Raw genomic sequence first — 20,745 nt, forward strand, 5'->3', positions numbered from 1 at the left:
GTGAGGGTGATTGTATTTCTCCTTGACGGGGACAATGTGCCTGAGTAATGAATGGATTTATGACAATGTTTATTTTGTAAAACAGCTCATGAGCAGGGAATAAGAAAATAGAAGAAAATCTTCAGAAAATTACAGCATAAACAGAAGTTAGGAAACAGCCACAGAATTCATCTGACCTTCAAAATGATTTCTTAGACAGCGCTTTATTTCTGAGTTACAGAGGAAAAACACCTTTCCTGGCTCTCACGCTGAATGTATATAAAGGGCGTTTACACACGAAGCGATTTATAATGTCATCGAACTATAGGGAACATTCTGGGCTCTGGTTGCCTAGGTAACTCTGTAATGCACTTAACCCTGCTATATGTTAATCAGTGGTAACCTTAGAAGTTATGAAACTTTAAACTTCAGGACCTGCCCACTTCATATTGCCAGTGATTATTTAACAGTCGTCATTTTAGGTTGGCGAACGTCATTGATTTTTCTGTGGTCTCTCATGTCCCCAAGGATCACTTCCTGTGTAAAATCACTTGAAGAGGATGACCTTGAACTCCCAAATCAAATGAACAAGCAGCTTGTTACGCAGTTCCTCCCACACACTCAAATTATCATTCATGATTTGTCCTTCCTTTCACTTAAAACTAACACTGCTCTTACAAACCTTACAGTACTGCAGAAATTTGTTGTGTATTTTTAGGTAGAAATGAATAAACAGCTATAATTTCAGCATCAGGCTATAAGTGAACAGACAGCTGCTCGGAGTGAAAATCAGAAAAGATTGAAACCAACAGAACTCTGATGAGAAAGTAGCTTAAAGAAGATACATATATTTAGAGGGCAGAGGGCACCAAAGACTTTTGTAAATAATTCAGGTTTCAACTTTCAAAGTAAAATTCTAAAAACACATTTACATTTTGTAAAATTTAAAGTCTGTGTAATTTCAACTTAAATCTACAACACTATAAAGTGATTTATTGTGTTGTAGATTACTGTGTGAAATCACAGTTTTATAAACAGAACTATATGACAGACTGAGCTGATCAGTGAGCAGACTCACCAGTGCAGCCGCTCACACCAAAGCCGTAGGTCCCCGGGGCACACTGGTCACAGCGCCTCCCAATCACGTTGGGTTTACAACGGCACTGACCTCCCACCACGTCACACTCACCGCTGAGGGAGCCCTGAGGGTCACACTCACAGGCTGGATACAGCAGATATGGATAAATGGAATACACAAAAGAAAATGTTTATCATTTAAAACAGTGCTGAGTTTGAATGGATTTGTCATCCTGGTGTTTTTGTGTCTACTTACGTAGGGCACCGTCGTGAATAATGGAAGAAATACTGCAGATGAGTTTGGAGCACATCTCAGCCAGTGCAGGCATTGGAGTGATCATAAAGGAATCAAGACACATGTAGCGGATCATCTCCTCCTGACGCTGCTCTGACTCTGGTGTGTTACCTTGAAACCCAGGAAGCTCCGTGTATTTAGGGATCAATACCAGCTATTGGGCAAAAAAGAGGAAAGCTTTGAGACAGCTACATCAATTAATGTAAACAGGAATGATATGAAAATGATCTTAAGTTCTTAAATCAAAATGTATATTATTATTATATGTACAATCATTTCTCAACTTCTGTTACTGCAGTTGGATTGTCCCACCACTAGGGGGAAATGTGACGGTGCAAAACACCAAGCAACACCCTCACGAGGCCACCCACTGCTGCAGCTCATTTGGACCATGTTCAGACTTAACAGCCATACTAGTAAAAGCACAGCCAAAGCCGACTAAGCCATGGTGATGTCAGCTTCCAGCACTTCTGAATGAGAAGGGCATAATGAAAGGGGAAGGCTCCCAGTCTTAGCTCACCGAGTCAATAAGAATGAAGGCAGTGAGATGTCTGTGTGTGGCGCCATGACGCTGGAACCTGACTGTAACCACGTAACGATTGCTGGGCTCAAAACAAAATGGTCTGGGCATCTGGATGTATCTGTAAGAACACATTGAACATGAAAGAACATGTAATAATAGATGTATTTTATACTTTATCTTACTTTTACTTTCCACTCTCATTTCATGTGTGGGGAAGCAACATTTACAAAGCCTGTGAAGTGACAAATCCTGGTTGTCATTCACTTGAAAAAAGGTCCAGCTATGTCGGCATATTTGTGCCTTGAAGTTATTATGACAGCATATGAAGTTTTCAAGTCATATCTACTAAGTAGGACAAATTAGCATTGGGTCACAATCACAATAAATGTGCTGATAGGAGTAGAAAGTTCTGTTGGTGACTAACACTAACAATGTGTTAATTTCTAAGCAAATACTTTTAAGAGCAGAAAATTAGAAAACAAGGTAAGAAATTAGCAGACTTGATAAGAGAGCATGAGGGAGAGAGTTAGATGCTAATCAAAATAACACAGTGTAAACCTTGGTTTTATAAATGTGGTTCTCTCTGAAAACAGCATGGCAAATGAGTGCTGTGCAGTTAAAACAAGTTTTAGTGACTAGGAAACACCCACTATGAAAGTAAACTACAGAACTGGGACAGTATGGTGCCAGTTTGTTTCCTGTTGTTTTTTAGAACAAGCATTTTATACCAGGGTTGACTTGAGCTACCCATATTTGCCTGTAACTCCTGCATCTGTGTTTTGGTCTCACTTTACTAATTGGTTTTAGTTGACAGATCCACGGCGGGAGAGAAAGGAAGCTGTGATATGCTCCGGTTGAAGTGCCAGATCCGGGCAGGGTCTTAGTTCCAGATGAGTTAAAACTCTGAAACGCTTTTCAGCAGAAAAGCTCAACCATTTCATATTTGAGCATTTTAACTTATACCCTGATTTGTTTCCTCTGTTTCTTTATACAAATAAAGGAACAATTATGACTTTGACTCTTCAGTCATCAGACTAAAATACTGACCTTCCTCCAAAGGAATATAAATTTTATCCCACAGAAAGTGATCCCTGCGAGTGTCACCCACTACAGAGATGTTATCAAATGGTGATAAAGTCTATAAAGATTATAAAAACATACCAGTAAAATGCAACATAGTTGTAGAAATGACAGATGAATGTTGCAGAAAACTGTTAATTTGGTGATTTAGCGCACAGAGTTGTAAAATAAACAATTTTAATTGCAGTTAATTATTTTATCAATAAGTGTGCTGTTTATTTCTAAGGTGATGGTTGCTTATTTGAGCCCTGAAACTTACTGTCCCAAAAACTGCAGGAGAGTATAGTGGAATAAGCCTGACTCAGAGCAAGTTACAGTGACAACAATGTAATGATGCAATTTTGCCTGAACAAATCCTGCAAACATACTGGCTGTGATGGCTCCCTCTCTGGATTACATGCAAACCCCATGCACACTTGCATGCATTCATTCAGGTCCTGTTACCTGTTGTGGTGTGGCAAAGTGACAGTGTAGAGCTGTTCAGTTGGTAGGAGGTTTCCACACCGGAGACTGGAGGGCAATTCTACAGATGTAATACTAACAACAGCCTCCCAGTTCTCTGTAGACTACACACAAAAGGAAAAAGGCTTTTACTTTTATTTTTGCTTTTTTTAAAAAAAACAAAAAACCCCCCATCATATTCTCTCCATACTCACACACCTCAGGTTCATAGCGGATCATGATGTCATACTCCATGGCATAGGGTATGTTATCAATGGTGAAAACCAGACCAGCGCCATCTTTAACGCGGGAAAAACCAGGTCCTGTCCATGTCACCATATGGCTGAGAGTGCGTTCTCTATGAACGGTCCTCACATCCGGCTGAATAACAAAGACACATCACCAAAGATGGCTTTCTTTTTGACCTATTATCACTTCTAATTTATACAATACTTGTGCTATTTTCTGTTTCCTCTCACTGACATAACTGACTTCCTGCCAGCAGCTCTGAATTAAAGCTCTGAATGAAAAGTCTCATAAAACAACTTCTATAATTGCTGCTAAGTTAACAATCACAAACCATTTAGATTATAAAATAAATGTAAATCATCTTTACCGGTGTCCTTTCAGTGTTATTACAATCGTGTTGCTATTCCAACAGTAACTCTTTCTTTATCTCTGTTTGGTCTCCACCACGGTTGGATTATCAAATGATTTTTTTAAATAAAATAACTACCTGATGTAAGTAAGATTTACAAAAAAGTAAAACTGGAGCCTGGAATTGCAAAATTTTGAGTTGAAAGAAACTTCACACAAGTAAGAAGAACGCAGGACAGTCAGGCATCCTTCACTGTGAAATACTCCTGTCATATGACACATCAAAAATGTTTAATTATCCACCCTTTGGTGGTATTTTTTTTTTTTCTGGACACTGCCATCTGTTAATACAAGACCTGATATATTAAACTTAAATAATAAAGAATACTTTTTAACTATATCACTTTTCATTATGTTTTTGGACTCTTTTGGGATTCCTGTTCTTTAATCTGTCCCAGTGTTGGTGGTCTTGTACCCACTGCCCCCACACTCTTTTTTCAGGTTGACTAGTTTGTGCTGATATCATTGATTTGACAGTTAAGCTTTTAATTAGGCAAACTGACGTCCACTTGGAAAGTGGTCTACGTGCACATGACCACAAACGCCTAAAACTGTAGACGTTAGTAATGCTCTGCTGTTTAACTGTCTCCTGATACAACTGCAGAGTCTTATTGGAGGTTGTAGTAATGACTGTTTCTTTTATTTTTCCATGCAATTTATATCAGTAAGCATAGGCTAAATAACAGAAACACCTCAGTATAAAAGAGGCATAGTACAGTGGTGACCTGTTCCTATTAGGGGTCTTCACAAACCAAAAATTAAATGAATAAGTCAATAAAAGAAACAAAAACCATACTGTTTGTTGAAGCTGCCGAATACGTCTCAGTGCTGCCTGATGTTGCTGCGACTTGGGAATGTTACGGTGCCGCCGGTGCCTCCTGAGCTGGTTGCTGAGGTGCTGAACACAGTCATTAGTTGCCTGTTGGCGAACTTGGCCCTGGAGGGGAGAGAAGAGGAGACTTTTGACCTTTAACTGATTCTTTAAGGAAAATAACATTTTTATTTCTAGTTCTCCACACACAAAAACACAAAAACCACCATCCCATCTTCAACAGTGTCAAATGTATATACGCCACACAAATACAAACAAATTTTCACAAGCAAGTAAATAACAAAAAATGTTTTTTATCAAAAGTTATCAAACTGAGATGAAATGATCTGAGTCTTTTGTGCATAGAACGTTTAGCAAAACACGTCAAAACACCTTCACCTTGGTTTCGTCTCCTGTGCTCAAATTGCTGGGGTGTAACAGAGAGCAACAATGATAACAAAAAATGTGAGATGTTTTTGTGTGTGTGCCGTTTGTTGTACAGCAATAATGAATTGTGCCATGTCGGTATCTGTGATCTGTCTAGTGATGTCATGGATTACTTCAGCTGTGAAGGCTTGCACAGAGATCCAGGACTTTGCTTACATCTTGCTTATTCTACACCATCCAGCAACTTTAACAACTTAAAGACACCAACCCTTATGTGTTCAAGAAACATCTTCACTTGTTTAGTGTCTCACATTTCTTCTCATAACATTCCAGAGTCACTGAAGTCAATTTTCCCTACATTCCTGCAGCTGTGATGTTGTAAGTGTGGACTGTTGCAGCTTGCCCTGAGGGCTAAAGGAGGAACTATTGTATGCTGTGTGTCTTTTAACAATGAGGAGGATGGCAGCAGGTGGTGAGTACAGAAGACAGAAACAGGGAACAACAAATGTACAAATGTGGGTACAAACACGTAGTAAACAACAAAAACAGTGATGTGAGGAAGAATGGAGTCTGATAGGCATGTAAAATTAGTTGGCGATAACAGGAACAGACTCGCAGTGAGAAGATCTCCTTGTTGAAACAGGGTGGATGGGGGGACCCTTTTGTAGTCTCATGATCAGTCTGGTCCTATCCCATCCATCTGGGTTGCAGGGGCAGCAGTCTAAGCAGAGACTTTCCTTTCTCCGGACACTTCTTTCAGCTATTTTACGGGAGGCCGAGGCATTCCCAAAGCAGCTAAAAGACAGAAACTCTCGAGACTGACCTGGGTATATGCCGGGGCCTCCTCCTGTTAGGACATGACTGAAATACCTCACCTAGGAGGTGCCCAGGAGGCATCCAAGTGAGATGGTCCAAGTATCTCAAATGGCCCTTTCAGTGTAGAGTATACATAAACTCCTCCACTTACAGCAGCTGCTTGCTCCAAGCCAGGAGTGGAAACTCCATCCTTTTTCATCCGAGAACCATCGCATCAGACTTCACATCACAAACGTTTCACACTCAACTACAAGCCCAAGCCTCTTCCAATGCATGATGGAAGTCATGGCTCAATGAAGACAACAAAACCACATCATCTGCAAAAAGCAAAGATGAACTCCTCAGAGCACCAAACCTTCCACCTTCTACACCTTGGCTGTGCCTAGAAATTCTGTATCTTTTTCATTCTTCTCCATAAAACCAATGAAGAGAAGTGGTGGCAGAGAGCAGCTCGGCTGAAATCCAATTCCACTGAGAAAGAGACTGACTTATCACCAGCCATGTAGATCAAGCTCTCACTAACATTGTACAGGGACTGGATAGCTCCCAATAATGAGTTCAAAACCAAAACACCCCTCCACAGGACATACTGAGAAACGCAGCCTTCTCGAAGCCCACAAAACACATGCAGACTGGTTCGGCAAGCTCCCACGTACCCTTGGATGTGGTTGAAAAGATAAAGAGCTGAACCATTTACATGTGGAATTTGCAACCGGTTACAAGTTCTGTCAAAACTTAGGTACAGGACACAGGTCTGGGTGCAAAGTACTCAGGGCTAGGTTGTTCTGGCCAGTTACTCTGGTCATTGTTTCCAATTGTGGATAAATTGAAAAACTTAATAAAAAGCTAAAAATGTGATAAAGGATAATTAACTGATGCATTATGACGAGTGAAATCTTTCTTTTGCTTACAGAGTTTCCAAAAAATACAAAAGACAGGCAGAACAAGAGACTGATCTTTTGTTAACGATGCTGAGATGTGTGTCTTTTACATAGAGATACTGTAAGTGATTTGTGACCTTTGAGTGAAAAGGTTGGATCATACAGCTCATTACTGAAAGCCACACTATGTGAACATATTTCCATGGATACAGTCGTCATGTATCACATTCTTGTTAAAACAAGAAAAAAAAATGCCAGTTAAATTAAGGATGTTATATAAAGCGCCTTGAGGCGACTTTTGTTGTGATTTGGCGCTATATAAATAAAATTGAATTGAATTGAATTGAATGTTGCTGCCTAATTAAAGTTATATCAATTCAATTAATGAATTTTTGTCACCGAGAATCCACTATATGGCAGGAGTTATGATTGTCTAACCTGGCTCAATGCAAAAAACAAAAAAAAATCTGCCTACTTGCACCTGTGAAGCCTAGCATGTTACCTTTTTTTTTCATTTTTATTCTCTACACAAACAGAAAGGTCCCAAAGGAAAATTTATGAGGGGTTACAAGCTGGAAATATACCTCTTGGATTAGAGTGATTCCACACACACAATTCAATCCTCCTGAATGGGTAAGCAGATGAGGAAACTATAAAGTAGCTGTAATCAGCAGGTTAAACCTAGCACTTAAAGATTCTAACCTAGGTTAAAATCTTTAAGTGCTTTTATGAATGTGTCACATTTAGGGCTACTACTAAGATCTGTTTGTGTGTTTTAACACCTCATGTGTCTTCTTGCAGCAGCTAATCATGCTTTTTATGGCTTAGATTTGAGCTCACAACCATCTTCTTGAAAGGCAGTTACATAACCTCTGCACCATCAATCAGTATTTCAAACTTGCTGCATGCATGGGACACAAACACGTCTAAGTTCTAGGTTTATGCATGCACAATGACCTTTGTTAAACTTCACAAACGGCTAGCTCTCCCCAGCTTATAAAGAATTTTACAACTACTCATTTTGCAGTTTGGGGTAAGCTCAGCATTTTTCTACAATATTCACTTCTTCAAATGAAATACTTTTAAAATGAAAGTTTTTGAAGTTAGATTCTACAATGTGTTGTTTTGAAGTAGTCAGCCTACTAGTATGAGCCAATGATCGGAAATGTGAATAAGTGGTTTACACGGCACCATGCTGCTGCGCTCACCGGCAGTACGGGGTCAGCAGGGGAGTGTCCGGTGGCATCTTCAGCCTCATACTTGTAGAAGTCCAGTGGAGCACAGAAATACCCAGGCTGCACATCAGAGCATTGCCGGCCAATTAGGTGCCTCCTGCAGTCACACTGGCCGGTTTCCATCATGCACCTTTAAGTATCACATACAACAATGTGTAGACAGCCTTTTACTGGTGTTCTTGAAATCACCTGTCTATTTGCTGTCTGCACAGACCATCAAACTGAATGAGTCACAGCCTCACTTTGTGTCCACTTGATGCTTTTTGCATCTAAATGAAATACTTGCAATTTACAGAATGCTTAGTTCTTAAAAGCAGAACACAGATGATGCAAAATCTTTTTACCTGTTGTTGAAGGCTCCTCCAAAGTCACAGTCACAAGGTCTGCAGCCTGCCAGGTCATTACTGAGGCCCCAGTATTCAGGCTGTAGGAGGAACACAAACCTCACAATTAGCTTTTTTCACAGTTTATGTACACTTTTTTGTACACTGCTGCTTTACCATAAACACTCAAAGCAGCAGTTCTGTTTGTAATCGTGCTAGTGATCCATGGCTAATCTGCAGTCAGCAGAGATTGAAGCAGTCACTTGGATGAGTGACAAAAACGTTACTTACATCCAGATGAACAGAATCAACTTTTTGGGATTTCCTTACCTGGATGATTGTGCATGCATCAAGACATAAACTCCACTTAGTGTTTCATTAGCACACACACTCCATCCTCTTTGGTCACCTCATTTAATAATATGGATGTTTAGGTTTCCAGGCTGTAAATGAAGGCAGTTTCAGCTCTTGCAAAGAGCTCACTGCACTGCATTCTCTGTCATTACACAGGCCAAGTTTACCAAAATAACAGCAAGAAAATAGCACTATTGAAAGTGTATTTTTAAACAACAGCCCGATGCATATAGCTGATTAATGCAATCATGTCAGCCAGTTCAGATTCAGTCAGATTGCTGTATACAAAATTGACGCATGGTTTAGGTATAGATCCCACACAGAATTTTTACAATATGGCCCCATTAGTTTAACAAGTCAAAGACAAACATCTTCCAATGCATTATTTAAAGATCCTCACTTTCACCTCCTTATTTTTATTCTTGGACTGCACTGGAATATCTACACAGAGTAGATTTTCATGCATTCAAGGCCTGCTATTGGGCAAACCTGGACATGAGCTTAGGATGAAACCTGAGAGACAGAACAAGGACTGTTACTAACCAGACACTGGTTGCAGTAGCGGCCGGTGACATATCTTTTACAGGAGCAGTCCCCACTGATCTGATCACAAGGAGCTCCCATCACAATGATGCCACGAGGGTCACAGTTGCAAGCTGATGAATAAAGACACAGAAACATGCATGCACATAGATAAAGATTTGAGATATCTACTTTTATTAATGTTCAAACAGACATGTTTGGGTGGCAGATGAACACATACGTTGGCAACCCAAAGGGTCATTCTGGCTGAGTCCATAATAACCCTCCTTGCAGTCATCACAGCGCGTCCCCTTCACGTTGACTTTGCAGCGACACTGTCCCGCAATCATTCCCATTTCAAAGTCGGTGTGGGTATCACACACGCCTCCCTCCAATGACCCCACTGGGTCACAGTCACAGGCTTAAGTGAAGAAATGATGGAGATTGTAGGTAAAAGGTGAAAGGAACGACAGGAAAATTTTATTTTTCAGAGAAAAATTCCTTTTTTATACTCAGCACTGAATTCCTGTACCAAAGGAGAGAATCGAGGTATGAGAGACTCACCGACACAAACCCGTGGATCTCTAATATCTCTGTTTGGATCTTGGTAGTAGAAAGGTTTACACGTCTCACAGTTGCGTCCCATAGTGTTGTGCAGACAGTCATCACAAACTCCTCCACTAACATTACCCGTTGCCATATACACTGCCATGTCAAAGTGGCACTGGTCTGAGTGGCCATTACAGTTACACTCTGCAGAAACAGGCAAAAACAAAACGAGAACAGTTACAGAGCAATTAGAGCAGGGACGGGAAACTTATTTTACGTCTTGGGTCACAAAGCAAAACTCTCCCATCTGTCAGTGTAAACATGTTTAACTGAACGTTTAACAGTTTAACGTAAAAAAGAAGTCCAGTTTTTTTACATGATAAAAAAATGCTGCTGTAGTAAATGAAAGAAATCTGTCAGAAAAAACATCCATAAATGTTTAAAGTTATGGTAGCGATTGTAATTAAAAAACTTTTCATTGTAAAAAATAAAAATGTACAGTACCAAGTGAAAAAATGGAACTTTTCTGTGTTTTAACTGTTATTGTTTTCGATTAATTACTTTGGTGTAGTATCAAAGGGAATGGGGGAGGTCTTTACGAGTAGGAAAAACTATAAAAGCTATGACAACACAGTAAAAAGTCAGAAATCGATGCCTTCTATCACATGTCCGAAGCTGTCTAGCTGCCTGGAGGCTTTGGGCTTATCTTTGAAACCCCTGATTTAGAGGAACATGAATACCATGCTGACCACCTTTTTTTGGGTGGCGTCCTAATAATAATAATACCCTAAAAACTATCACATCACATTAGCTTCTCCCATCTCCTTTAGAGGTGACCTATAATGTAAATTTCTAGCTTCATATCTTTATTCCTGGACACCAGAGTAGCCCTGCATAGCTACATACATCATTCTACTTAATTTATCTTTCTAGCATAGATCTATTTTTAATTTACACCCCAAAAAAGTGTCTCAGTTATCTTGTAAAACAAACGTGAAAATGTGTTTTCACTTGTTGACAAAAAGCCTCATTAATCATATTCAGATACTGTCACAGTCACAGAAAGCCAACTTCATCAGCTTACTGCACTGCTGCTGGTAGTACCAACAAAGAGCTTGTTCTGTATTTCCTTAAATAGTCTAAAGGTTAGAAAAGCACATTTGACAACTATAAAGAAAGAATTTCAGCTACAAATGTTTCCATCTGAATTTTGAAGGAGTGCATATTTGCCCCACCTCTGCAGGTGTGAGGGTTCTCTGCCTCCGCTGGTCTCCACGGCAGGTCATTGTGGAAGTTTCGGCAGCGCTCGCAGTTCAGGCCTTCTGTGTTGTGTTTGCACACACAGCGACCATGGATCTGAGCACAGCAAGATGAAAGGTGACAAGGTTAGTATGGGCATTGCAAATGAGAAGGCTGTGATTTACTGTGCTGCAAGTGTGTGCAGCTTTCTGCTGTTGATTATTTTAAGCAAGAAGATAATTTTCCTTTAGTCTTACAAAGGATATGCTGATAATTACAGATTCTGTGAGTATTTGGCAGTATCATCCACTAACTGACCATGCCGATCTCCCTGGCGTCAATCCCCGGCACAGGAGCGCACTCTGAAGCATGTCCATAACAAAAACAGCTCCCTCGCACTACCAGCTCATAGATAGCATAGTAATATTTCTGCAGGACTTCAGGGCGTCGGTCCAGAAGGTCATCTCCCAGAGTGTTGAGCTTTGTGAAGTTAATGCGCAGGTTGGTGATGCGCAAAAGTTCTGCAAAGGAAATGATTTTTAAAAAGTCAGCCAGATTTGCATGATAAACAACATTAAAAAACGAGGCTGACAGTTCATTAATATGCACATTTTTTCCTGGACTGACAAACATAAGCGAAATAGCAAGTGTTAGCATTTTCTACATCTTTTTTTCTGCATTAACCTGGAATATGATGAGACAGTAAATGTTAGAAATCTACTGATTGATGATGAATTCTGATGAAAAATAAGACGAGTTTGTAAAGTATTGTACAATATTTACACCTGGTATTAACATGTAATCTATATCTAAATGTATTATCTGAAAAGGATACCCAAACGACAGGTCTTTGTGTTTAGCTAAAGCTCTTCATTCATCCTTCAAACATGCAGGTAATTCTGCATGTTTGGTTTAGAAGAATTTAATGCCAGATGCCATTCCTGACACAACTCTAAAGGGATTTGTCTCCTCCCTCCTTTACTGTGCAGTAACAGTGCTGGTTACTAAACCACCAAAGACTGTGTGAAACATTTGGGTATGGTTCCTGGGTAGAATGACAAGTTCTTTGAAACAGCGGACAATGGTGGGAAAATGGTAAATGGGTGAGGGAGAGGTGTGACCTAAACATCAGCAATGTCTGTCCAACCTCTACTATATCAAAAGGGCTGTGCACACAGTGAATATGTTGCCATAGGTGCGACTGTAACAAAACAGAGTGTTCCCAACACCAGTTTGAACTGTTTGCTAGTTTTTGTTTGGGATGAATGCGTGTCGGTGAGGTCAGTGATGGTTCACGCAATCCATTTATCTCTGGTTAAGATTTCATCAAAGTCAAAACATAATTATGTCCAAATGTGGCTCTTTTGATGCAACTCCATTCTAAGTGCAATGTTTTCCGTGAACATCAATATGACTTTTTGATTATCCAGATAACTCAGCTAAACAAATATGAGAGACAAGAAGCATTTGAAGCTTTTATTTGCAACATTAGCTTGTTAGAGTAAAGAATTAAAAAAAAAAGCAGTGTCTTATTTCATAAGGAACAAGGAACATTTTCTGTATGGAATTCCTCATGCATACAATCTCTCTATGGGGAACATATATGAGAATATTATATGCATTAAATGAATGAAAAGTGTTCACAGACCTTGAATATCTAACCTGTAGGGGTCTTTCACTGGAATGGCAGGATCCAGCACTTTATAAATAACCTTAAATAAAAAAAAGAGATGTTTTCATTAGACTTCAGTATTAAGGAAATTCTATAAACCTTCAACAAATGTTAAACACAAATTTGCACAAAATGAAAAATATGAAATGACTGGTCACATATACCTTAATATGTTCCAATTGCACTTTATAAAGTTCTAGTCATATTTTTTAACTACTCAGTGTGCTTTAAAGAAATACACTATGTTTATATGGTAAATGTTCTTATATAGTGCTTTTCTACCCTGAGCATTCAAAGCACTTTATACAACTTGCCTTTTTTCTATGCTCTTTCAATCTAACATTCACACTCTGAAGGATGTGGAGCAACTTGGGGTTTGTATCTTGCCCAAAGACATTTGCAGACTGGTGGGATCGAACCACCAACCTTTTGATTAGCAGATGACCTGCTCCACCATGTGAGCGAGGTCTAACCAGTAGTGCATTTCCTCACTCATTTCCAGAAACACAAACCAAGCAATTAAACAAATGCTGGGTTTTATTGTGAAATGACCACATGATTTCAAATAAAATAATGGCCTGATATTACACTAAGAGTGGGAGACACCCCTTTTTTTTTTTGCAAGATTATCATCTTCCCTATATGTGCTATATGTGGAAAATTACATGGGCCATGGTTCAGATGAAGTCAGATGGCAGTTGCTTGCTGATCAAGTGTGATGCGTATGTGATGTGTATTTGTCCTCTCCGGGGACCCTTAGTATTTAAACATACTGCAAACTGTTAGCACCAGATGCATGTTATATTATTTTAGAAGAAATCATAAAACCTTCACTTGAGTTGTCAGATCGTGCTCTTCATCCAAAACATTGTATTTTTATGCATTAAATAATGTTGAGCTACAAACATATTACAGATATAAATGACGTTTGGGTAGGTGGTGAGGGTTAATGAGCCACACTGACATGCTCTTTCATTACCATGAACACATACTAGAGTTTCCTGCAAATGTTGCCCTGTGAAGCAGGCTGAAAATATCCCACTATAAACGTGTCATTTAACCTACTTTGCTGAAAACTCCATAGTGCTACGCTGCTCTAAAAGATTAGACTTGCAGTACTTCGCAGAATTTTTGAGCCACCACTCATTTCTTTATACTTTACTTCCAAGCAGCCACATTTTTTTGTAATTTTTTAAAGAGACAATTGTTCTTCAGGCTTTCTGAAAGTTCCTTTCTTTTCTTTTTGTGCATTTCACTCATTTTCAGTGCAGCCATTTTCACAGGAGCATTTTTTTCGTTTTTTAAACCACTAAACACTGACCTAAGAATCATTCAAACACAAAAGGGAACCGAAATCAAGGAATAAAACAGTGTTTTTTCTATACATAACAAAAAAACTTAACAAACAACAAATATCAAATCTTTCGATACTTTGTTAGAAGCAGCCAATTAACACACGAAGCTATGAAAAATCCCAAATTGCTCAAGTAAAGGACAAAATCAGTGGTAGGGCTAAAAAACATTATCTACAGCAGATGAACAGCATCTGAAAGTCTTATCCTTAAGAAATAGAGAAAAAAAATCCAGCAAAGACCTGAGAGATACAATCGGCCCTAGCTCATTCATTTAGTTGATGCTTAGTTGATACTATTCACTGGTTTCCTCAGAAATGGTGTCAGCGGAAGGGTGGCTGTCAAAAGGCCAATCATAAAGAAGGGAAACAGAGAAGAAAAGATGAGGTATGCCAAATTCCATAACAACTGGACTGAAAATCAGTGGGAACAAGTCTTATGTGGTGATTATCTACAACCAACAGAATCTCTGTCATGGAACAAAAGGTAGCCAAAACAGAACTTTGGAATGTCCGTCAACAAGTAATACTCAACTCTTTGCCTCATACACCATATTTGTACGTTTGAATAAATCGCTGTGCTGCCTACTGTGCATTTTCCTATATATAGAAATATAAAGAAAGTACTTTTGTATAAATTCAATTTTATGTTTTTTGCATAAGGCTTAAACTACAGAGATGTATATCCTTGAGTGGGCTTAAATCTGAAAGATGCAGAAAGGGTAACAAAGAGCAAAAGTGCTGAACTTTTTTTCTTCTGCTTCTTCATGCCTCTTTACTACTACAGGTACTTTTTAAACTTTTTACCTCTCCATTAGTGGAGGGTTCGATGTCAGAGTAGCGTTCCTCACAGATGATGTCATTGACATGGTGCAAGCCATTGGCAGGAATGCTGGGGAAGGTTCTGGTACAGTTGGAGGCATAGTAGCGGTAGGGACGCCATGTTCGGCCAAAGTCAGCTGAACGCTCAATGACCAGAGCTGCAGGTCGGAAAGTCTGAGGAGACAGAGTACGAAAGATTTATCTGAACCTTTCATTTGCTGTACACACAGATAAAGGATTTCTGCCTGATGGAATGCAGCCACCACACTTCTCAGTGTACATAACAAACACACACCTGAAGAATTATGTCCTTTAACGTGCTTAAACACATACAGTATTGCACATCCAACAGAGGTATACAAAACATGGAGCTACCCACACATGAAAGAAAAGTGCATGTACCTTAAACTTCATGATGAGATGTGTAAAGTGGAATTCAGCCTCCAGGTTCAGTCTGATGCTGACACTCTCCTGGCCTGTGGAGAAAATAACTGTTGATGAATGTTGATTCACTGTTGCAGAGCTTCACCTTTTTTCTTTTCAGATTTCCCTCATTCGAGAAATACCAGAGTCCTGCTCTTACTCCCACAGGAACACAAATGTAGCATCAGTACAAACCTTTCTGTGAAGGACCATTTGCCTTCGTACTATTTTGCTGTCTAGATGTATTATTCTGGTCTAGCTGTAATACCTATTGACGTGGGGTTAGTTCAACCCGGAGAGTTTATCTGATTTAGAAATTTTCCATGTCTGTTTCTCTGGCAACAGAAAAACACAGAGTAAGAAAAGTCTGTACTTTATATGGGCCTATTGACATCTGTGGCTACGCTTGTTATCATTCTCATCATCCTTCAAGATTTGACCTTGGCCTACCTGTAAGTGGATCCACATGCTGAAACATAAGAAATCTGAAGTTGCCTTCAAAATGCTGTCCAAACTTTGATTTAGAGTTAGACTGATTTAGAAGTGTCCACAGTATGCTGATCTTAGCAGTAGAAATATTAACATGAAACATGAAAACTTACAGATACATCACAGATTCACACAGGGTTAACATCACAGACAACCTGCATAATTATTGCACATCACTAGAGGTCCCCAGGTAATACTAGTCCTATTCATACAGTGCATCACAATCTACGGAAACATATTCTTCACAGACACACATATATATAAATATATGAGGACGGAGGCAAGCAATGAACACACTGGTCATGTTTTGTTTTTTAATCGTTATTACACACACACACACACACACACACACACACGTCGGCTATTCATATCTTGTGGGGACATCTAATTGACATAATGGTTTCCCTCACCCCTTACCCTAACCCTAACCATGAAAAATGAATGCCTAATCCTAACCCTTACCCTAAACCTAACCATAACCCAATTGTAACCCTGTCACTAAAACCACATTTTGAGTCTCAAAAATGCCTTCAAACTTATGGGGACCAGGATTTTGGTCCCCATAACGGCTGTTGGTCCCCACAAAGATATGAATACATGCTCACACACACACATACACACCATGGACAGATTGCCACCAGGTGTTGACTCCGTTGCTGTCTGTGAGGTAGATCACATTTTCAATGCGGTGACTGTTTGAGTGTACATTCGGGTCGTAGGGATGCTGGGAGTTGCACTCAAAACACTTCTCTGGTTGCTGAGGAAACAGAAAAAAAGTTTTCTTTTTAAAAAATAACAAATTTAAGTTATAAAAAAAGTTTAATTGTTAAAATAGAAAGCGAGCCTACTTCAGTTTTCACGCATCAAACAAAGAAAGTAGGAGAGAAGGAGGCCATGAATGAGTGTCCTCATTCTATTTAAGTGTGCCAAAAATCCAACATTCATCATCAGAAGGAGCATGCCAACTCTCTGTCATGGTACTAAATGTACGAACATGAAAAGTCCAATTGTCATCTGATTGTCATCTGAGGAGATTACAAATTGTTACTTTTCAGGCAAATTTAGTTAACAGAACATGCTTTCAGCAAAACCTTAACACTGACTAAATGCCATCAAATATTATTAGGACATTTCACTAAAAGTATATCAACAACAGGAGATCTAACAGGATCTCAGGCTACTACTACGGGATGAAATGCACAAATAAAAGAAGCTCTCTTTGCTTAACATTGTAACAGAATTTTTGCATAAGCAACATAAAAGAGTTGCAAAAAAGTCAAAGACTAGCACAGACATGAATAGGAGGAGAAAGTACAGGAAGAAGAAAAAATAGACTGACACACATGAGGCAGGAGTGAAGGTAGACGCTTGAAATCAGAGATTTTGGGAAAAATAAGACCATGTGACGACCAACGTCAAGAGCGTGAGTTTGAATGAAGGGTGGCTTAAAAAAAAGCAGACAGTGAAAGATGGAGATAAGAGCAGAGAATCTGCAGCGAAGGAGTCTCAAAGAGCACCAGGGATGAAGGACAAATGTGCTTGGAAGAGAGGTGGTGAGTTAAGGGATCCAGGGAGTGAGAGAGATGCTGAGAAAGAGCAAAAAAAGAGCTTAATTTGAGAGGGGCCATAAAAAGGGGAGTACATGGAGGGAAAGAGGGCACACCAGATTTGGACGATGAGGGTACGTTGGCAAGAGAAACAGTAGATTCCAGAGCTGCTAAATTAGGTTGTCAAGGGCGATTAAGCTGCTAACAACAGCATGGCTGTTAATGAGACCTGGCTGAGAATTGAAAAGAAGGCATGCTGGATATAGCGTGCGTGTATCCATTCACACATACACCCTATTTCAATTTGGATGTATATGTGTGCACATGCACATGGATATATATGTGCACACTACTGCCCAGGTGACTTAGCAATGTCCATTCTTCTTACTTTGACATACTGAAGCAAATTTTTAGCAGTTATCACTCCAGTATTCCAGAGTCACATTGTGTTTTCTTATGCAAGTTTATAATTTGAAAGGCTAATTATAATCTTTATAAAACAACCTTTTCTAATTACTTTTTAAAAACTGAAAAACTGTTGTGCTGATTTTTTTTAAAGCAATGATTTGACTGAATGAGCGCTGGTAGGTACTTCAACCCACTACCTCTGCAGGTATCATTATACCATGTGGAGGTCTTTAGAATATTGTTGGGTTTTTCCTTTGGTTTTATAAGATAAAGACTAGTACATGTAGGTAATAACCAAAACTTCAAAATGACTATAACAAAAATAGAATGAGAAGGCCCTGAGCTAATAAGCAAGAGGAAAACTAACATATCTGAGGCCCGCCATTACAAGAATGGTTATCTTTCCAGCAAGCATAGAAATGTTATGGTTTGGGGGTGTTTTGGTGACGGTGGTGGGAGATCTGTACAGGATAAAGGGAGCTGGTAGCCTCCCTTTATCCTGGTAGGGAGCTGGTAGCCTGGTAGCCTTAAAACAGAAGGTAACCCTGTGTCTTACCCTGTGAACAACACGTCAGCCTGTATAATGAAGAATTACCGAATAACTGAACTGAATTCTTTTTTTTATACCCAAATTGGATCCAGCCAAGTAGCACAAACCTGACATTTTGTGGAAGGCTATGTGAGGACAAAACATTTCAAAAACACTTTAAAGCTGTAGCTGATGAACCTCACTCCCTGTGATCTGCTCCAATTTATCTCTAATTAGTCAGTCGTGGTCAGCAATGCACCCACCTATGATGATTCGAAAACATTGTTTTGCTATGATACAGAGCTGGTTTTACTTTTTTAAAATGAACTACCACTTTGATTCATCATTCTTGTTTCTTTTTACCTCAGCACCACGTCTGAAATTGACATTATCCTGTCTCCTGCACACAATCTTCTCTCTTTGACATTCTTCCTTCCCTGCATTCTTGTCTCCTTTTAGACCTTTTTCTTCTCAATTTCTGAAAGTCTTTAATACAACTGGTGTGAGTGCAGCTCCTAAATGCAGTTGCATCTTCAATGACGCAAAGTGGAACAAGTGTAATCCGGTCTCTGTGTCATGTTTGTGTGTGAAGGTAAACCCAAAATAATAAGCATAATAAACAAACCTTTTTGAGGCAGAAATCCAACAAAAAAAGAAAAACAATGCCTACAAATGCAAACAGAAGATAAAAAGGGAACTCAACAGTGGACAAACAGTGCAATGAATAACAAAGGGCAACTGAAGCAATTTAAACTAATACATACACTAACCAGTGTTCATTTTTAGAGAAATAAAACACAGCTCGGGGGGAAATGATGAACAAGGCCCTGAACTACAACACAAGTTCAACACGACCAGGGTATTTTTCTGTTATCTGGATTCACTTACACTAAACTCAGCAATCACGATAAGCAGTCACACAAAGTTGGTTATCCACCTGCTAAGGTAATCCAGGGATTCCCCCTATGCAATCCCATGAAAGAGGTGATGGAAATCTTAACGTTATTATCAAAATTTATATTAATTGTGAAAAGATTACAATTTTAAAAATCCAGTGAAATTAATTTCTACTTGCAAAAAACAAAAATGTATTTTATTACTGTACTTAATTTAATGTCTTTGGCCCTCATGCTCCTTCATACCTTCCTGACACAACCCCAAAGGGATCTGTGTCTCCTCCTGGACATACATAACTCAAACAGAGAATTAGTCTATGTACAAATATTATACAAGGTCATCAAACAGGTGTCCTGTTTTGGATCATATTTTAACTCTTAGAGAAAAATACAATTTGTAAGATTTTTTACAGCCAACAGAAATAAAAATAAAGAAAAAGCGAAGTGAACAACCATCGCAGTACAGAAAACCTGCATAAGAACCACCAGTGCTACACCTAAGCGCCCTAGTAGTCACTGAGATTCAAATTTCTCAGAGATTTTTAGTAGATGCAGCTATGGTACCAATTTGAAGCTCCTACGTCACCTCGTTCTCAAGTTATCGGATTTGCAAACATAGGTATCCTAGCCACTTGCCCGAAAACAAAACCCCACCAGCCTTTTACAGCTGAGGGGTGATAAAAACTAAAGAAATGAAGCTCAAGCTAACAATCAACAGAGAACAATGAATAATAAACAGAACTTGAAAGTCCACAACTCAAAAGCACTGAGTCAAAAACACAAGCAGCATAAACACACATTAAATACTGTGACTGATTACAATCTGAACCCTGTACCCTTCCTATCACTGCAGTAGAAGGCTGTCTTGCTGAGCTGGAAGTTGAATGCGGTGAATATTCCTACCCTGAGGCAAAGGAAGAGCAGGCACATACATGCAGACACACGGAAATGCATGAATGCAGGCAGCGTGAATGACAACAGCATGGTGAACATGCTGGGAGACGTATTATTGTAAACAGAAAAAAAAAAGTTGCACGTTGCAGAAATGAACACTATAACATCATTTTGTCCCGAATAACTGCAGCTGCTTTATTTCACTAAAACATCCTCATCATATACGTGTGTATTAGTATTGCTCCACAAAAAAAAACATACAAAAAATAGAAAGAGAGAGGTGAAAGCATATAGGTAAAGAAGGTGTGGCTGACTTGTGTATCTACACCTGGGGCCTGTGTAGCGAGTGTTGCTCATTGAAACAAGGCTGCAAACAAACAGACAAATGAACAATTGAAGATGGAGTAGTGCAGAGGGAACATGAAGATGGATGAATGTGTTATAGACAGAACATGCCAACTCATTTTTCTTTGCACTATTCAGTCTGCCATGTATTGTGAGGGAAATGGCAATGTGATGAGTGATAGTGAAATGAGAGTCAAGCA

The 20,745-nt window shown here is 39.3% G+C and overlaps 1 protein-coding gene across 2 annotated transcripts in view; it reads right to left on the minus strand.

The window, feature by feature from the left end:
- lamb2l (laminin, beta 2-like) overlaps positions 1-20,745 on the minus strand; it is a 52,868-nt gene that overhangs the window by 9,051 nt on the left and 23,072 nt on the right. For both annotated transcript variants that reach the window (XM_003456969.5, XM_005477946.4), the window contains exons 4-20: positions 16,548-16,683; positions 15,417-15,490; positions 15,000-15,188; positions 12,818-12,881; positions 11,488-11,690; positions 11,166-11,286; positions 9,946-10,134; positions 9,623-9,802; positions 9,403-9,515; positions 8,527-8,606; positions 8,156-8,312; positions 4,849-4,989; positions 3,615-3,776; positions 3,399-3,520; positions 1,872-1,992; positions 1,313-1,505; positions 1,058-1,201 (exon numbers count right to left, since the gene is read on the minus strand). In XM_003456969.5, the coding sequence (XP_003457017.2) occupies positions 1,058-1,201; positions 1,313-1,505; positions 1,872-1,992; positions 3,399-3,520; positions 3,615-3,776; positions 4,849-4,989; positions 8,156-8,312; positions 8,527-8,606; positions 9,403-9,515; positions 9,623-9,802; positions 9,946-10,134; positions 11,166-11,286; positions 11,488-11,690; positions 12,818-12,881; positions 15,000-15,188; positions 15,417-15,490; positions 16,548-16,683 (2,389 nt within the window). The remainder of the gene's footprint in view (positions 1-1,057; positions 1,202-1,312; positions 1,506-1,871; positions 1,993-3,398; positions 3,521-3,614; positions 3,777-4,848; positions 4,990-8,155; positions 8,313-8,526; positions 8,607-9,402; positions 9,516-9,622; positions 9,803-9,945; positions 10,135-11,165; positions 11,287-11,487; positions 11,691-12,817; positions 12,882-14,999; positions 15,189-15,416; positions 15,491-16,547; positions 16,684-20,745) is intronic.

Source organism: Oreochromis niloticus, linkage group LG20 (genome assembly GCF_001858045.2).
Source record: "Oreochromis niloticus isolate F11D_XX linkage group LG20, O_niloticus_UMD_NMBU, whole genome shotgun sequence".
In the NCBI taxonomy this organism is placed as follows: Eukaryota; Metazoa; Chordata; class Actinopteri; order Cichliformes; family Cichlidae; genus Oreochromis; species Oreochromis niloticus.